Source organism: Salmo salar, chromosome ssa08 (genome assembly GCF_905237065.1).
Source record: "Salmo salar chromosome ssa08, Ssal_v3.1, whole genome shotgun sequence".
Taxonomy (NCBI): domain Eukaryota; kingdom Metazoa; phylum Chordata; class Actinopteri; order Salmoniformes; family Salmonidae; genus Salmo; species Salmo salar.
In genome coordinates, this window is record NC_059449.1 from 25137186 (window position 1) to 25155551 (window position 18366).

Consider the following 18366-nt stretch of genomic DNA (forward strand, 5'->3'; position numbering starts at 1 on the left):
CAGGTTAAGAGACATGCACGCAGTACATAACGTTTTAAAAACACGATGGGGATAGCCCAATAAAGTCAATGACTTGTTTCTGTTGTGTTCCCAAATGGCGATACGATAACTTTATTGTTCATTTGTATTTGTTTCACTTAGTGAGGTCAGTTTACAAAATACACAAATCAACACACTATAATACCACTGTAATGCCACTATAATACCACTGTAATGCCACTATAATACCACTGTAATGCCACTATAATACCACTATAATACCACTATAAATCCCCTATAATACCACTATAATACCGCTATAAATCCCCTATAATACCACTATAATACCACTATAATACCACTATAATACCACTGTAATGCCACTGTAATGCCACTATAAATCCCCTATAATACCACTATAATACCACTATAATACCACTGTAATGCCACTGTAATGCCACTATAATACCACTATAATACCACTATAAATCCCCTATAATACCACTGTAATGCCACTATAATACCACTATAATACCACTGTAATGCCACTGTAATGCCACTATAAATCCCCTATAATACCACTATAATACCACTATAATACCACTGTAATGCCACTATAATGCCACTATAATACCACTATAATACCACTATAAATCCCCTATAATGCCACTGTAATGCCACTATAAATCCCCTATAATACCACTATAATACCACTATAATACCACTGTAATGCCACTGTAATGCCACTATAATACCACTATAATACCACTATAAATCCCCTATAATACCACTATAATACCACTGTAATGCCACTATAAATCCCCTATAATACCAATATAATGCCCCTATAATACCACTATAATACCACTATAAATCCCCTATAATACCACTATAATACCACTATAATACCGCTATAATACCACTATAATACCACTATAAATCCCCTATAATACCACTATAATACCACTGTAATGCCACTATAATACCACTATAATACCACTATAAATCCCCTATAATACCACTATAATACCACTATAAATCCCCTATAATACCACTATAATACCACTATAAATCCCCTATAATACCACTATAATACCACTATAATACCACTATAAATCCCCTATAATACCACTATAATACCACTATAATACCACTATAATACCACTGTAATGCCACTGTAATGCCACTATAAATCCCCTATAATACCACTATAATACCACTATAATACCACTGTAATGCCACTGTAATGCCACTATAATACCACTATAATACCACTATAAATCCCCTATAATGCCACTGTAATGCCACTATAAATCCCCTATAATACCACTATAATACCACTATAATACCACTGTAATGCCACTGTAATGCCACTATAATACCACTATAATACCACTATAAATCCCCTATAATACCACTATAATACCACTGTAATGCCACTATAAATCCCCTATAATACCAATATAATGCCCCTATAATACCACTATAATACCACTATAAATCCCCTATAATACCACTATAATACCACTATAATACCACTATAAATCCCCTATAATACCACTATAATACCACTGTAATGCCACTATAATACCACTATAAATCCCCTATAATACCACTATAATACCACTATAATACCACTATAATACCACTATAATACCACTATAATACCACTATAATACCACTATAATACCGCTATAATACCACTATAATACCACTATAAATCCCCTATAATACCACTATAATACCACTATAATACCACTATAAATCCCCTATAATACCACTATAATACCACTATAAATCCCCTATAATACCACTATAATACCACTATAATACCGCTATAAATCCCCTATAATACCACTATAATGCCACTATAAATTAATACCACTATAATACCACTGTAATACCACTATTATCCCCTATAATACCACTATAATACCACTATAAATCCCCTATAATACCACTATAATACCACTATAAATCCCCTATAATACCACTATAATACCACTGTAATGCCACTATAAATCCCCTATAATACCACTATAATGCCCCTATAATACCACTATAATACCACTATAAATCCCCTATAATACCACTATAATACCACTATAATACCACTATAAATCCCCTATAATACCACTATAATACCACTATAAATCCCCTATAATACCACTATAATACCACTATAATACCGCTATAAATCCCCTATAATACCACTATAATACCACTATAATGCCACTATAAATTAATACCACTATAATACCACTGTAATACCACTATTATCCCCTATAATACCACTATAATACCACTATAAATCCCCTATAATACTACTATAATACCACTATAAATCCCCTATAATACCACTATAATACCACTATAAATCCCCTATAATACCACTATAATACCACTATAATACCACTGTAATGCCACTATAATACCACTATAATACCACTATAAATCCCCTATAATACCACTATAAATCCCCTATAATACCACTATAATACCACTATAAATCCCCTATAATACCACTATAATACCACTATAAATCCCCTATAATACCACTATAATACCACTGTAATGCCACTGTAATGCCACTGTAATGCCACTATAATACCACTATAATACCACTATAATACCACTATAAATCCCCTATAATACCACTATAAATCCCCTATAATACCACTATAATACCACTATAAATCCCCTATAATACCACTATAAATCCACTATAATACCACTATAATACCACTATAAATCCCCTATAATACCACTATAATACCGCTATAAATCCCCTATAATACCACTATAATACCACTATAATACCACTATAATACCACTGTAATGCCACTGTAATGCCACTATAAATCCCCGATAATACCACTATAATAACACTATAAATCCCCTATAATACCACTATAATACCACTATAATACCACTATAATACCACTATAAATCCCCTATAATACCACTATAATACCACTATAATGCCACTATAAATTAATACCACTATAATACCACTGTAATACCACTATTATCCCCTATAATACCACTATAAATCCCCTATAATACCACTATAATGCCACTGTAATACCACTGTAATGCCACTATAATACCACTATAATGCCACTATAATAACACTATGACACCACTATAAATTCCCTATAATGCCACTATAATCACGGTAGTCTGACTTGGGACAAATGTCCACATTGCGTTGGTTAATAAAGTTTCTTCTCCTTCTAATCCTCAGATGATTGTGACGCTGGCCGTGTGTGCAGTGCCGGTGACACTGAGGCTGTGGACGCGCTTCGGCCTGTCGCTCATGGACGTGTTCCACTCCATGTCGCAACGCGGCGCCGTCAAGCTCATCCTATGCTGCGTCACTATGGTGATGCTGTTCTTCTGGACGTACGTCTACCATTCAGAGGGACTGCAGGTAAAGAGGAAGGGGGAGGGGTTCATTCTATAAATATTTGAAAGAGGCAGGTGACTTATAAATGCCTTAAGGTTTTTCCTTCTCCTGCACTTTTCTCTTGTCTTTTAAACCCTCATCACATTGTTTTGTATTTCCTTGTGTGCAAATAAATAATACAGTAATTTAAAAAGACAAAAAAAGTGTGGGGGGGAGCAAGACATACAGTGAACTCTAAAAGTATTTGGACAGTGACACATTTTAGATTTTTCTGACTCTGTACTCCAGCACTTCGGATTTTAAATGCAAAAATTACTTCAAGGTTAAAGTGCAGACTGTCAGCTTTAATTTTAGCGTATTTACATCCATATCGGGTGAAACGTTTAGAAATTACAGCACTATTTGTACATAGTCCACCCCATTTTAGGGAACCAAAAGTATTGTGAGTAGTAAAAAGTGTAGTATTTGGTCCCATATTCCTTGTGACTCTACAAACTTGTTGGATACATTTGCTGTTTGTTTTGGCTGTGTTTCAGACTATTTTGTGCCCAATAGAAATGAATGGTAAATAATGTATAGTGTAATTTTGGAGTCACTTTTATTGTATGTAATAATATAATGCGTTTCTAAACACTTCTACATTAATGTGGACGCTACCATGATCTCAGATAATCCTGAATGAATCCTGAACAATGATGAGAGAGGAAGTTACAGACACACAAATATCCTACCCCCAAGACATGCTAATCTCTCACCATTACAGGAGAGGTTAGCATTTTGGAGGGTGGCTATGATATTTGTGCGTCTGTAACTTCCTCACTCATCATTATTCACGATTCATTTAGGACTATCCGTAATCATGGTAGCATCCACATTATTTACAATAAAAATGACTCCAAAATGACACTATACATTATTTACCATTCATTTCTATTGGGCACAAAATAATCTGAAACACGACCAAAACAAACAGCAAATGTATCCAACAAGTTTGTAGAGTCACAAGCTTGATGTAGTCATTACATGCTAGGAATATGGGACCAAATACTACACTTTGTACTACTTTAATACACATAAGTGAATTGATCCAAATACTTTTGGTTCCCTAAAATGGGGGGGGGTGTCACAGTTGTCTTCGTCTTCTGACGATAATGCGAAATCGTCATCAGAAAATGTGGACCAATACGCAGCAGGTACGTGAATGCTCATCTTGATTTTTAATTAATCTCAACAATGAACATACAAAACACAAAAAAACGAACACTCGACAAATAAACAGTCTGGTAAGGCACAAGGCTATACACAGAATAATCACCCACAAATCACACATACAAACACACCCTAATATATGGAACTCTCAATCAAAGGCAGATAGACAACACCTGCCTTCAACTGAGAGTCCCAACCCCAATCAACCAAACATAGAAACACACACACTAGACTAACCCTAGAATACTAAACATAAACCAAAACCCGGAATTACTAAATCAAACACCCTTTACACAAACACACCACCCCGAACCACATAAAACAAATACCCCCTGCCACGCCCTGACCAAACTACAAAACAATTAACCTTATATACTGGCCAGGACGTGACAGTACCCCCTTAAAGGTGCTACCCCAGAAGCACCTTAACAAAAAAATAACCCCAAGCAACACCAACAAAAAGTCCCCTTTTCTAAAGGGAGGGAAGGGAGGGTGGCTGCCGTCAACGACGGCACTGTGCTACACCCCCCTCCCCAACCCACCTATTTCTGGAGGTGGCTCTGGCTCCGGCCGTTCCAGGCTGTCGGGCCACTCTGGCATCGCCGAGGGGCAGTCGGACCAGTCTGGCATCGCCGGGGGGCAGTCGGGGCAGTCTGGCAATTCGGGACAGTCTGGGCAGTCTGGCAATTCGGGACAGTCTGGGCAGTCTGGCAATTCGGGACAGTCTGGGCAGTCTGGCAATTCGGGACAGTCTGGGCAGTCTGGCAATTCGGGACAGTCTGGGCAGTCTGGCAATTCGGGACAGTCTGGGCAGTCTGGCAAATCGGGACAGTCTGGGCAGTCTGGCCACTCGGGCCACTCCGGCAGTTCAGGGCAGTCTGGCCACTCCGGCAGTTCAGGGCAGTCTGGCCACTCCGGCAGTTCAGGGCAGTCTGGCCACTCCGGCAGTTCAGGGCAGTCTGGCCACTCCGGCAGTTCAGGGCAGTCTGGCCACTCCGGCAGTTCAGGGCAGTCTGGCCACTCCGGCAGTTCAGCGCAGTCTGGCCACTCCGGCAGTTCAGCGCAGTCTGACCACTCCGGCAGTTCAGCGCAGTCTGACCACTCCGGCAGTTCAGCGCAGTCTGGCCACTCCGGCAGTTCAGCGCAGTCTGGCCACTCCGGCAGTTCAGCGCAGTCTGGCCACTCCGGCAGTTCAGCGCAGTCTGACCACTCCGGCAGTTCAGCGCAGTCTGACCTCTCTGGCGACTGTTGACTGGCGGGCAGCTCTGACGACTGTTGACTGGCGGGCAGCTCTGACGATGACTGTTGACTGGCGGGCAGCTCTGACGATGACTGTTGACTGGCGGGCAGCTCTGACGATGACTGTTGACTGGCGGGCAGCTCTGACGATGACTGTTGACTGGCGGGCAGCTCTGACGATGACTGTTGACTGGCGGGCAGCTCTGACGATGACTGTTGACTGGCGGGCAGCTCTGACGATGACTGTTGACTGGCGGGCAGCTCTGACGATGACTGTTGACTGGCGGGCAGCTCTGACGATGACTGTTGACTGGCGGGCAGCTCTGATGATGACTGTTGACTGGCGGGCAGCTCTGATGAAGACTGTTGACTGGCGAGGCTGGGTTGACGCACTTGTAGCCTGGTGCGTGGTGCTGGTACTGGGCTTACCAGATTATGTACACGCACCTCCAGGCTAGTGCGGGGAGCGGGAACAGGACGAGTCGGACTGGGTTGACGCACTTCCGGGTCCGCACGAGAGACAGGAGCTGGAAACCCAGGGCTATGGAGGCGCACAGCCGGTCTAGATCTTACCTCCTGCACAACCCGCCTTGGCTGGATGGAACTAGTAGCCCTGTACGAGCGGGGTGCTCGTACAGGGCAGACTGGGCTGTGCAGGGGCCTGATGGTAGCCGTGCGTAGAGCGGGAGTTGGGTAGCCTGGTCCTCGGAGGCGTACCGGCGACCAGATGCGCTGCGCAGGCATCCTCCTACCAGGCTGGATGCCCGCTCTAGCACGGCACCTGCGAGGGGCTGGAATAAAGCGCACCGGACTGTGCGTGCGTATGGGTGAGATAGTGCGCTCCTCAGTGAAACATAGCGCTCTCCACCCCATACGCTCCTCCATATAACCACGAGTAGCTGGCTTCCGGCTCTTCTTACGCCTAGCCAAACTACCCGTGTGCCCCCCCACCAAAATTTTCTTGGGGGTGCCTCTCGTGCTTCTCCTTCAGCGCGTACTTGGCCTCGTACCACCGCCTCTCTGCCTTGGCTGCCTCAATTTCCCCCTGCGGGCGTCGATAATCCCCAGCCTGATGCCAGGGTCCGGCCCCGTCCAGAACTTCCTCCAAAGTCCACTTCTCCCGCCAGTCCAACTCGAACTCCGTCTGCTCCTTCCTCTGCTGCTTGGTCCTTTGGTGGTGGGTGATTCTGTCACAGTTGTCTTCGTCTTCTGACGATAATGCGAAATCGTCATCAGAAAATGTGGACCAATACGCAGCAGGTACGTGAATGCTCATCTTGATTTTTAATTAATCTCAACAATGAACATACAAAACACAAAAAACGAACACTCGACAAATAAACAGTCTGGTAAGGCACAAGGCTATACACAGAATACTCACCCACAAATCACACATACAAACACACCCTAATATATGGAACTCTCAATCAAAGGCAGATAGACAACACCTGCCTTCAACTGAGAGTCCCAACCCCAATCAACCAAACATAGAAACACACAACCTAGACTAACCATAGAATTAACTAAACATAAACCAAAACCCGGAATTACTAAATCAAACACCCTTTACACAAACACACCACCCCGAACCACATAAAACAAATACCCTCTGCCACGCCCTGACCAAACTACAAAACAATTAACCTTATATACTGGCCAGGACGTGACAGGGGGACTATGTGCAAAATGTGCTGTAATTTCAAAACAGTTCACCCGATGAAAATACCCTCAAATTAAAGCTGTCAGTCTGACCTTTAACCTCTAAGTCATTGAATCATTTCAAATCCAAAGTGCTGGAGTTCAGAGCCAAAACAACAAAAGTATTGAGACAGTAACATGTGTTACTGTCCCCAATACTGTTGGAGCTGATTCTATTACAGTGATGTGAATGTATCTCTGGATGGGACGTAACTGGGACTGTACAAGACTCGCTTTTTACTGGATGGGACGGTAACTGGAGCTGTACTTGGCTCTCTGTTTACTGGATGGGACGGTAACTGGGGCTGTACTTGGCTCTCTGTTTACTGGATGGGACGGTAACTGGAGCTGTACTTGGCTCTCTGTTTACTGGATGGGACGGTAACTGGGGCTGTACTTGGCTCTCTGTTTACTGGATGGGACGGTAACCGGGGCTGTACTTGGCTCTCTGTTTACTGGATGGGACGGTAACTGGGGCTGTACTTGGCTCTCTGTTTACTGGATGGGACGGTAACTGGGGCTGTACTTGGCTCTCTGTTTACTGGATGGGATGGTAACTGGGACTGTACTTGGCTCTCTGTTTACTGGATGGGACGTAACTGGAGCTGTACTTGGCTCTCTCTTTACTGGATGGGACGGTAACTGGGGCTGTACTTCCTTTACTGGATGACGGTAACTGGGGCTGTACTTGGCTCTCTGTTTACTGGATGGGACGGTAACTGGGGCTGTACTTGGCTCTCTGTTTACTGGATGGGACGGTAACTGGGACTGTACTTGGCTCTCCGTTTACTGGATGGGACGGTAACTGGAGCTGTACTTGGCTCTCTGTTTACTGGATGGGACGGTAACTGGAGCTGTACTTGGCTCTCTGTTTACTGGATGGGACAGTAACTGGGGCTGTACTTGGCTCTCTGTTTACTGGATTGGACGGTAACTGGAGCTGTACTTGGCTCTCTGTTTACTGGATGGGACAGTAACTGGGGCTGTACTTGGCTCTCTGTTTACTGGATGGGACGGTAACTGGAGCTGTACTTGGCTCTCTGTTTACTGGATGGGACAGTAACTGGGGCTGTACTTGGCTCTCTGTTTACTGGATGGGACGGTAACTGGAGCTGTACTTGGCTCTCTGTTTACTGGATGGGACAGTAACTGGGGCTGTACTTGGCTCTCTGTTTACTGGATTGGACGGTAACTGGAGCTGTACTTGGCTCTCTGTTTACTGTGTGTATAGATGGCTAAATGCACTCCACTGATTTAATGAAATGTCATATTTAATTGAATGTCATATTTGATTTGATTGAATGATATATTTGATTTGATTGAATGATATATTTGATTTGATTTGAACCTTTAATTGTATTGAATGAAATGTAATGTTGATGTTTAGGGGTATAACTCTACATTGACCTGGAGACAGTACGGACAGCTGTGTGGTCCTCCTGCCTGGAAGGTGAAAGGTGTGGCTCAGACACAGATCTTCTGTACACACCTGGACGGACACCAGGTACATCACTTAAACACTCTGACACCAGGTACATCACTGAAACACATTCTGACACCAGGTACATCACTTAAACACTCTGACACCAGGTACATCACTTAAACACTCTGACACCAGGTACATCACTTAAACACTCTGACACCAGGTACATCACTTAAACACTCTGACACCAGGTACATCACTGAAACACTCTGACACCAGGTACATCACTTAAAGACTCTGACACCAGGTACATCACTTAAACACTCTGACACCAGGTACATCACTGAAACACTCTGACACCAGGTACATCACTGAAACACTCTGACACCAGGTACATCACTGAAACACTCTGACACCAGGTACATCACTGAAACACTCTGACACCAGGTACATCACTGAAACACTCTGACACCAGGTACATCACTTAAACACTCTGACACCAGGTACATCACTGAAACACTCTGACACCAGGTACATCACTTAAACACTCTGACACCAGGTACATCACTGAAACACTCTGACACCAGGTACATCACTTAAACACTCTGACACCAGGTACATCACTTAAACACTCTGACACCAGGTACATCACTGAAACACTCTGACACCAGGTACATCACTGAAACACTCTGACACCAGGTACATCACTTAAACATTCTGACACCAGGTACATCACTTAAACACTCTGACACCAGGTACATCACTTAAACACTCTGACACCAGGTACATCACTGAAACACTCTGACACCAGGTACATCACTGAAACACTCTGACACCAGGTACATCACTTAAACATTCTGACACCAGGTACATCACTTAAACACTCTGACACCAGGTACATCACTTAAACACTCTGACACCAGGTACATCACTGAAACACTCTGACACCAGGTACATCACTGAAACACTCTGACACCAGGTACATCACTTAAACATTCTGACACCAGGTACATCACTTAAACACTCTGACACCAGGTACATCACTTAAACACTCTGACACCAGGTACATCACTTAAACATTCTGACACCAGGTACATCACTGAAACACTCTGACACCAGGTACATCACTTAAACATTCTGACACCAGGTACATCACTTAAACACTCTGACACCAGGTACATCACTGAAACACTCTGACACCAGGTACATCACTTAAACACTCTGACACCAGGTACATCACTGAAACACTCTGACACCAGGTACATCACTGAAACACATTCTGACACCAGCTATACTGTATGTATAGGGAATAGTGTGCCATTTCGAACTAAACCTTTTTGTAATTATTCTTTTTTTTTTTTAAATCCCAGGTGACATGGACCGGTAGGTTCCGGCAGGTGCGTGTAGCGGAAACTGAGAACGGAGCCCAGTCCGTCATCAACCTGCTGCCGGTGTTCATGGGAGATTGGCTACGCTGTCTTTACGGAGAGACCTATCCTAAATGTGACCCGCTGCGGAACAACTCCACCAACACCTCCACATCCTCAACGGCCAACTCCAACACCCCCGACGCCACAGCAACCGTCGCTAATGCTAACCTCACCGTCGCCGACTACGCCAACACCACAGTGCTTGGAGTTGCCGTGCCGACGGCCGTCCTCCTCCAGCAGCAGGAAGAGGAGGAGCTATGTGTGATCAAGGCTTTGGCCAAACACACGTGTCACGTGAAGCGCTACGACAGCTATGTGTTGGAGGTAAGAGATACAGACAACGTTTACATTTTAGTCATTTAACAGACGCTCTTCTCTGACAGCTATGTGTTGGAGGTCAGAGATACAGACAAAGTTTACATTTTAGTAATTTAACAGACGCTCTTCTACGACAGCTATGTGTTGGAGGTCAGAGATACAGACAAAGTTTACATTTTAGTAATTTAACAGACGCTCTTCTACGACAGCTATGTGTTGGAGGTCAGAGATACAGACAAAGTTTACATTTTAGTAATTTAACAGACGCTCTTCTACGACAGCTATGTGTTGGAGGTCAGAGATACAGACAAAGTTTACATTTTAGTAATTTAACAGACGCTCTTCTACGACAGCTATGTGTTGGAGGTAAGAGATACAGACAACGTTTACATTTTTAGCCTGGCTTTTACGTTTACATTTTAGTAATTTAACAGACGCTCTTCTCCGGAGCGACTTACAGAATTGAGTGTATATATTTTCGGCCTTTTTCATACTGGTCCCCCGTGGGAATCGAACTCACTTCCTGATGTTGCAAGCACAATGCTCTACCCGCTGAGCCCCACGGGACCGGGACCTTTAATCAGTAGTAGTTTTAGATATACTCTGTGTTTTATGATGTGTTATTTATCCACTTTTACTGCTTTTCATTTTATTGTTATAATGTAAAGTGTGATTTAATTTTTATGTACTTTAATCAAAGTTTGATATGATTTGAGGTGGGGGTGGGGATGCCCGAGGAAGACGGGGTGCCAGAGGACCGGGCCAGAGACATCAAACTGGTGGCCAGTCATGAGTTCAGACAGGTAAACCCTATTCCTTAAGGACTGATAGAACCCTGTTCTAATGATGACATTATTAACCTATTACTGTTGGTGTTGTCCACAGCCATGTATTTACAGAGTTTAGCCTTTCATAGTGCATAAACCTCACTGTCCTAACTCTCTAAATACATGGCTCTGTTGTTATCTAGGTGTTCTCATTAAATTATGTTTAATTAAAATGATTAACCTATTAAAAACTGGGGTCTCCCGAATGTAAAATGTATCCATGCATTTGTTAAAAGGCCTAAATGATTATGCTAAATGATTAAATGATGAAGCTGTTGGTGTTGTGTAGGTGTTGCTGCGCCTGCAGCCCGGCAGCCTGGTGGAGTTCAGCACTACGTTGGAGGGTCGTCTGGGGGGCCAGGTCCCGTCCTTCGAGCTGAAGGCCATCTACTGTCTGGACTGTGACTCCTCCCTTCTGACCGCTGCCGGACAGGTAATATATAATAATAATAATATGCCATTTAGCAGACAATTCTATCCAAAGACACTTAGTCATGCTTGCATACATTATACACATGGGAGGCCCCGGGAATCGAACCCACTATCCTGGCATTGCAAGCTCTACCAACTGACTTACAGTGTCTGTACTTGTTTCTGCAGGTAAAGATAGAGAGAGACTGGAGACGGACCACCCTCAACTCCGTCAAGTTCGCATTCGACTTCTTCTTCTCTCCCTTCCTCTCGGCACGTATCGACGTGTGACAGGACGAGAAAGGAGAGAAATGTAGTGACGGGGGGAAAAATACAAGAGGAATGGATGGATAGAAGGATTTCAATTCAATACAACTTTATTTTGTCCTGGAATGTTTTAATGTGTACAATAGTTTGCCTTGGACCCCCCCCTTCCTGTCCTAAAGGATCAACGTGTGACCAACCAGTAGTGGAAGAGACAGTGGCAGCCATTTTTCAAAATGAACTAGGGTAAAAAATAGGAAATGGATGAATAAAGGAATTCAATTCAATACAACTTCATTTGTAGAGCAACTTAGTGATTAAAGGGATGGATTGATGGACAGATGGACGGAGGTGTGAAAAGGGGCGTGTCTCTGGTTGGAACACCTGAAGGGAGCGGTTGCTACAGTTACTCAGATGCTGCTGTTCTCTTCTGGAAGCCATTTTGTTTCGTTTTTTCTTCACGAGGTGGCTCGTTACCACGGCAACGAGCTGCGGCAGCATTTTTACGATGGGATGGATGGTTGGGTCAGATTGTATCTAATCGGGCAGAAACACCCGGAGAGCTGAAATCAAATGAGGAAGTGGGTCGTCTGTAAACTGCATTACCTGAATGTATCTCCACTGGAAGCTGTCGTTTTTCAACGGGAAACAGTTCACCAATAGCTAGAGTGGTCTTTAAACGGGGAAACTGGAGGAAGACGCTAGGGAATAATGGTGAATGAAGATTTCAGAGGAACAGTCCTTACAAATATAGTATTAAGAGTTGTGTATTTAACTGTCTTTAGGAACACACTCATGACTTGTGTATGTAGAATATGTAGCATATCTATAGATCTATATTGTACTACAACTACGTAATCTGTCTGTCTGTCTGTCTGTCTGTCTGTCTGTCTGTCTGTCTGTCTGTCTGTCTGTCTGTCTGTCTGTCTGTCTGTCTGTCTGTCTGTCTGTATTTGCAGTGGTTTATCTGAAATGTAGCACTTAGTAACTTTTGGATGTTTCCCAGCAAGCACATACCGTTCTGAAAACCATATGTTAACCCGAGTGGCACAGCGGTCGTAAGGCACCGCATCTCAGCGCTAGAGGCGTCACTACAGACCCTGGTTCGATCCGGGCCTGTATCACAACCGGCCGTTATCGTGAAGTCCCATAGGGCGGCGCTCAATTGGCCCAGCGTCGTCCGGGGTTTGGCCGGTGTAGGCCGTCATTGTAAAATAAGAATGAGTTCTTCAGTGACTTGCCTAGTTAAATAAAGGGAAGGAAAACATCTTAGAGCTTGGTGAGAGTGTGTTTGTCCTGTGGTTATATTGCATACAACTTCCCAATAACGTTTCCTACAGGTTTCCTCATGGTTCTATTTAGTCATGTTCTCAGAACGTTCAGAGAACGTTAAGACACAACATTCTTTTATGGGAATTTCAGTACTTCAGCCTAATGTTTCCTACAGGTTTCCTCATGGTTCTATATAAAGTAATGTTCTCAGAACGTTCAGAGAACGTTAAGACTCAACATTCTTCTATGGGAATGTCAGTACTTCAGCCTAATGTTTCCTACAGGTTTCCTCATGGTTCTATATAAAGTAATGTTCTCAGAACGTTCAGAGAACGTTAAGACACAACATTCTTCTATGGGAATTTCAGTACTTCAGCATAATGTTTCCTACAGGTTTCCTCGTGGTTTTATTTAAAGTCGTGTTCTCAGAACATTAAGAAATCTTTACATAAAAACCACAAGAAAACATTAGAAAGATAGCTATGTAAAAACATTAGTATGTTCAAAGAATGTTGTAAGAATGTTATTTAAAAACATACATTCTGTTCTCAGCATCTACAAAACACTCTCTATGCACTAGCTTGTTAAGTGTGTAAATTAAAATTGGTACCTTTTTTTTAAATTTACAAACTTTAAATCGAATTAGAATGAATGTTGCCGTTTCTCTTTAAAAATATTATACTGATGCAATAATGTTCTACTCAGTCACCGGATACATTCACTGTCTTACAACTGGTCAGGTCAGTATAGTGAAGCACACAGAAAGGTTTGCAAAATTCCAGTCGTTTAACCAAAATTCCCAGGTTTTCCAGTTTGGAAGATTCCCGGAATCAGGGGGGGAACAAGCAGGAAATCCTGGGAATTTAATTGAAAGTTACTGGAATTTTACAACCTTACACACAGATATAGACGACAACAACAACAACCATGACATGTTCAAACACGTCTTTGAGAAACTGAAACATGTTCTTGATCTATATTTGGTCCTCTCCCTGGCCAGTGTGAGGTATTAGCCGTCCGTTAGCCCTGAGTCTCAGTTTCACTGTCTGTTCCACTCAGTCACAGATTAGGTTGGTGTTTTGTAGCTTTGGCCCCGTTCACACTCAGGTTCTGCAACTGATCTACAACACATTGGACACAATGGTTGTGATCTGATGTATTTTTGTGATGCAATGAAGAGTTTGTTGCAGATCCATTGAGCCTCCACACGCTTGTTTAGTTTATTTGTGTGCAGAAAAACTCTTGTATGATACAACTGGCATCCCAACCGTTGTGTTGTACGTCAGTTGTATACGGGGCCACTGTCACGACTTCAGCCGAAGTCAGTCCCTCTCCTTGTTCGGGCGGTGTTCGGCGGTCGACGTCACCGGCCTTCTAGCCATCGCCGATCCACCTTTCATTTTCCATTGGTTTTGTCTTTTCTTCCCTCACACCTGGTTTCAATTCCATCAATTACATGTTGTGTATTTAACCCTCTGTTCCCCCCCCCCATGTTCTTGTCCGGAATTGTTGATTGTAAGAGTTTGTGCACGTTATGTCTGGCGTGCGAAGGGTTTCGTTCCATTGTATTTATTTATTGTTTTTGTTCACGGTGATTTTATTAATTAAACTGCACCGTTGTAACACAGTGTTTGCTCTCCTGCGCCTGACTTCTCTGGTGCCAGTACGCACACATTACAGCCACTGTGGTCTTGCTTCTGCTTTGCTTGCTCTTGGTCTGGACCGGGTTACTGTAAAGCTCTTCCATTAGGTTCTAGGCTGGGTTACTGTAAAGCTCTTTCATTAGGGTCTAGGCTGGGTTACTGTAAAGCTCTTCCATTAGGTTCTAGTCTGGGTTACTGTAAAGCTCTTTCATTAGGGTCTAGGCTGGGTTACTGTAAAGCTCTTTCATTAGGGTCTAGGCTGGGTTACTGTAAAGCTCTTCCATTAGGGTCTAGGCTGGGTTACTGTAAAGCTCTTCCATTAGGGTCTAGGCCGGGTTACTGTAAAGCTCTTCCATTAGGGTCTAGGCCGGGTTACTGTAAAGCTCTTTCATTAGGGTCTAGGCCGGGTTACTGTAAAGCTCTTTCATTAGGGTCTAGGCTGGGTTACTGTAAAGCTCTTTCATTAGGGTCTAGGCTGGGTTACTGTAAAGCTCTTTTATTAGGTTCTAGGCTGGGTAACTGTAAAGCTCTTTCATTAGGGTCTAGGCTGGGTTACTGTAAAGCTCTTTTATTAGGTTCTAGGCTGGGTAACTGTAAAGCTCTTTCATTAGGGTCTAGGCTGGGTTACTGTAAAGCTCTTTCATTAGGGTCTAGGCTGGGTTACTGTAAAGCTCTTCCATTAGGGTCTAGGCTGGGTTACTGTAAAGCTCTTTCATTAGGGTCTAGGCTGGGTTACTGTAAAGCTCTTCCATTAGGGTCTAGGCTGGGTTACTGTAAAGCTCTTTCATTAGGGTCTAGGCTGGGTTACTGTAAAGCTCTTTCATTGGGGTCTAGGCCGGGTTACTGTAAAGCTCTTTCATTAGGGTCTAGGCTGGGTTACTGTAAAGCTCTTTCATTAGGGTCTAGGCCGGGTTACTGTAAAGCTCTTTCATTAGGGTCTAGGCTGGGTTACTGTAAAGCTCTTTCATTAGGGTCTAGGCTGGGTTACTGTAAAGCTCTTTCATTAGGGTTTAGGCTGGGTTACTGTAAAGCTCTTTCATTAGGGTCTAGGCTGGGTTACTGTAAAGCTCTTTCATTAGGGTCTAGGCTGGGTTACCGTAAAGCTCTTTCATTAGGGTCTAGGCTGGGTTACTGTAAAGCTCTTTCATTAGGGTCTAGGCTGGGTTACTGTAAAGCTCTTTCATTAGGGTCTAGGCCGGGTTACTGTAAAGCTCTTTCATTAGGGTCTAGGCTGGGTTACTGTAAAGCTCTTTCATTAGGGTCTAGGCTGGGTTACTGTAAAGCTCTTTCATTAGGGTCTAGGCTGGGTTACTGTAAAGCTCTTTTACAGCACTAGGCCTCCTGTAGGATGTGATGACCCCAGGAAGAAGACATGAATACAGCACTAGGCCTCCTGTAGGATGTGATGACCCCGGGAAGAAGACATGAATACAGCACTAGGCCTCCTGTAGGATGTGATGACCCCAGGAAGAAGACATGAATACAGCACCAGGCCTCCTGTAGGATGTGATGACTCCAGGAAGAAGACATGAATACAGCACCAGGCCTCCTGTAGGATGTGATGACCCCAGGAAGAAGACATGAATACAGCACCAGGCCTCCTGTAGGATGTGATGACTCCAGGAAGAAGACATGAATACAGCACCAGGCCTCCTGTAGGATGTGATGACCCCAGGAAGAAGACATGAATACAGCACCAGGCCTCCTGTAGGATGTGATGACCCCAGGAAGAAGACATGAATACAGCACCAGGCCTCCTGTAGGATGTGATGACTCCAGGAAGAAGACATGAATACAGCACCAGGCCTCCTGTAGGATGTGATGACCCCAGGAAGAAGACATGAATACAGCACCAGGCCTCCTGTAGGATGTGATGACTCCAGGAAGAAGACATGAATACAGCACTAGGCCTCCTGTAGGATGTGATGACCCCAGGAAGAAGACATGAATACAGCACCAGGCCTCCTGTAGGATGTAATGACTCCAGGAAGAAGACATGAATACAGCACCAGGCCTCCTGTAGGATGTGATGACTCCAGGAAGAAGACATGAATACAGCACCAGGCCTCCTGTAGGATGTGATGACTCCAGGAAGAAGACATGAATACAGCACTAGGCCTCCTGTAGGATGTAATGACTCCAGGAAGAAGACATGAATACAGCACTAGGCCTCCTGTAGGATGTGATGACTCCAGGAAGAAGACATGAATACAGCACCAGGCCTCCTGTAGGATGTGATGACTCCAGGAAGAAGACATGAATACAGCACTAGGCCTCCTGTAGGATGTGATGACCCCAGGAATAAGACATGAATACAGCACCAGGCCTCCTGTAGGATGTGATGACCCCAGGAAGAAGACATGAATACAGCACCAGGCCTCCTGTAGGATGTGATGACCCCAGGAAGAAGACAGTCGCCCACAAACATACAATGTCACACAAAAACACAGTTTCATCAAATAATCAAGACCACGATTGATCCTCAGATTCACATTATTTTATTTATTTGTTTACACATTCCTTCATCAAGTGTTCATTTGGAGTGTTTAGATAACTGTTAGTTATACAGGTATGATAGATATACAACGATAGTAACACTGGATAACATGCTACTGTTGCAATGGTCCTAACCACAGCACAACAACACTCTTACTGATTGGTTAGCCGTGAGGTTGCCGCGCTGACGCCACTACACTACTGTGTATGATTGGAGGAGAGAGAACTCAAGCGGTGTGATGTCGCGGAATCCCAGATTGCCCCTTTAAACTAGTGGCCACCAACCCTGGACGAACATCAGTTCAAGCTGTGCAGGCTTTATTTCCAGCCCTGCACTAACCCACCAGATTTTGACTAATCCACTTGATTAGCTATATTCAAAGTATGTTGGTGGTGGTCAGGAACAAAACCTTGCACAGTCTCACTATATAGCTCTGACTCTATATAAGGGTTAACCACTGAGATAACTAGGTTAGATAGACAGACAGACAGACAGACAGACAGACAGACAGACAGACAGACAGACAGACAGACAGACAGACAGACAGACAGACAGACAGACAGACAGACAGACAGACAGACAGACAGACAGACAGACAGACAGACAGACAGACAGACAGACAAGACAGACAGACAGACAGACAGACAGACAGTATTTACAGAACATGGTGGAGGACATGAGAATACGATCAACCTAGTATTCCCTTTATAGGGCACTACTTCTGACCAGAGCCTTATGGTCCCAGAT

General features: G+C 43.7%; 1 protein-coding gene across 2 annotated transcripts in view; it reads left to right on the top strand.

Annotated features, from left to right (window-relative positions):
• Window positions 1–15106, top strand: part of LOC106598795 (wolframin) — a 42022-nt gene extending 26916 nt beyond the window's left edge. For both annotated transcript variants that reach the window (XM_045723064.1, XM_045723065.1), the window contains exons 13-18: window positions 3227–3412; window positions 8922–9038; window positions 10328–10711; window positions 11422–11508; window positions 11822–11965; window positions 12133–15106. In XM_045723064.1, coding sequence (XP_045579020.1) covers window positions 3227–3412; window positions 8922–9038; window positions 10328–10711; window positions 11422–11508; window positions 11822–11965; window positions 12133–12234 — 1020 coding nt within the window. In that variant the 3' untranslated portion in view covers window positions 12235–15106. The remainder of the gene's footprint in view (window positions 1–3226; window positions 3413–8921; window positions 9039–10327; window positions 10712–11421; window positions 11509–11821; window positions 11966–12132) is intronic.
• The last annotated feature ends 3260 nt before the right edge of the window (window positions 15107–18366 follow it).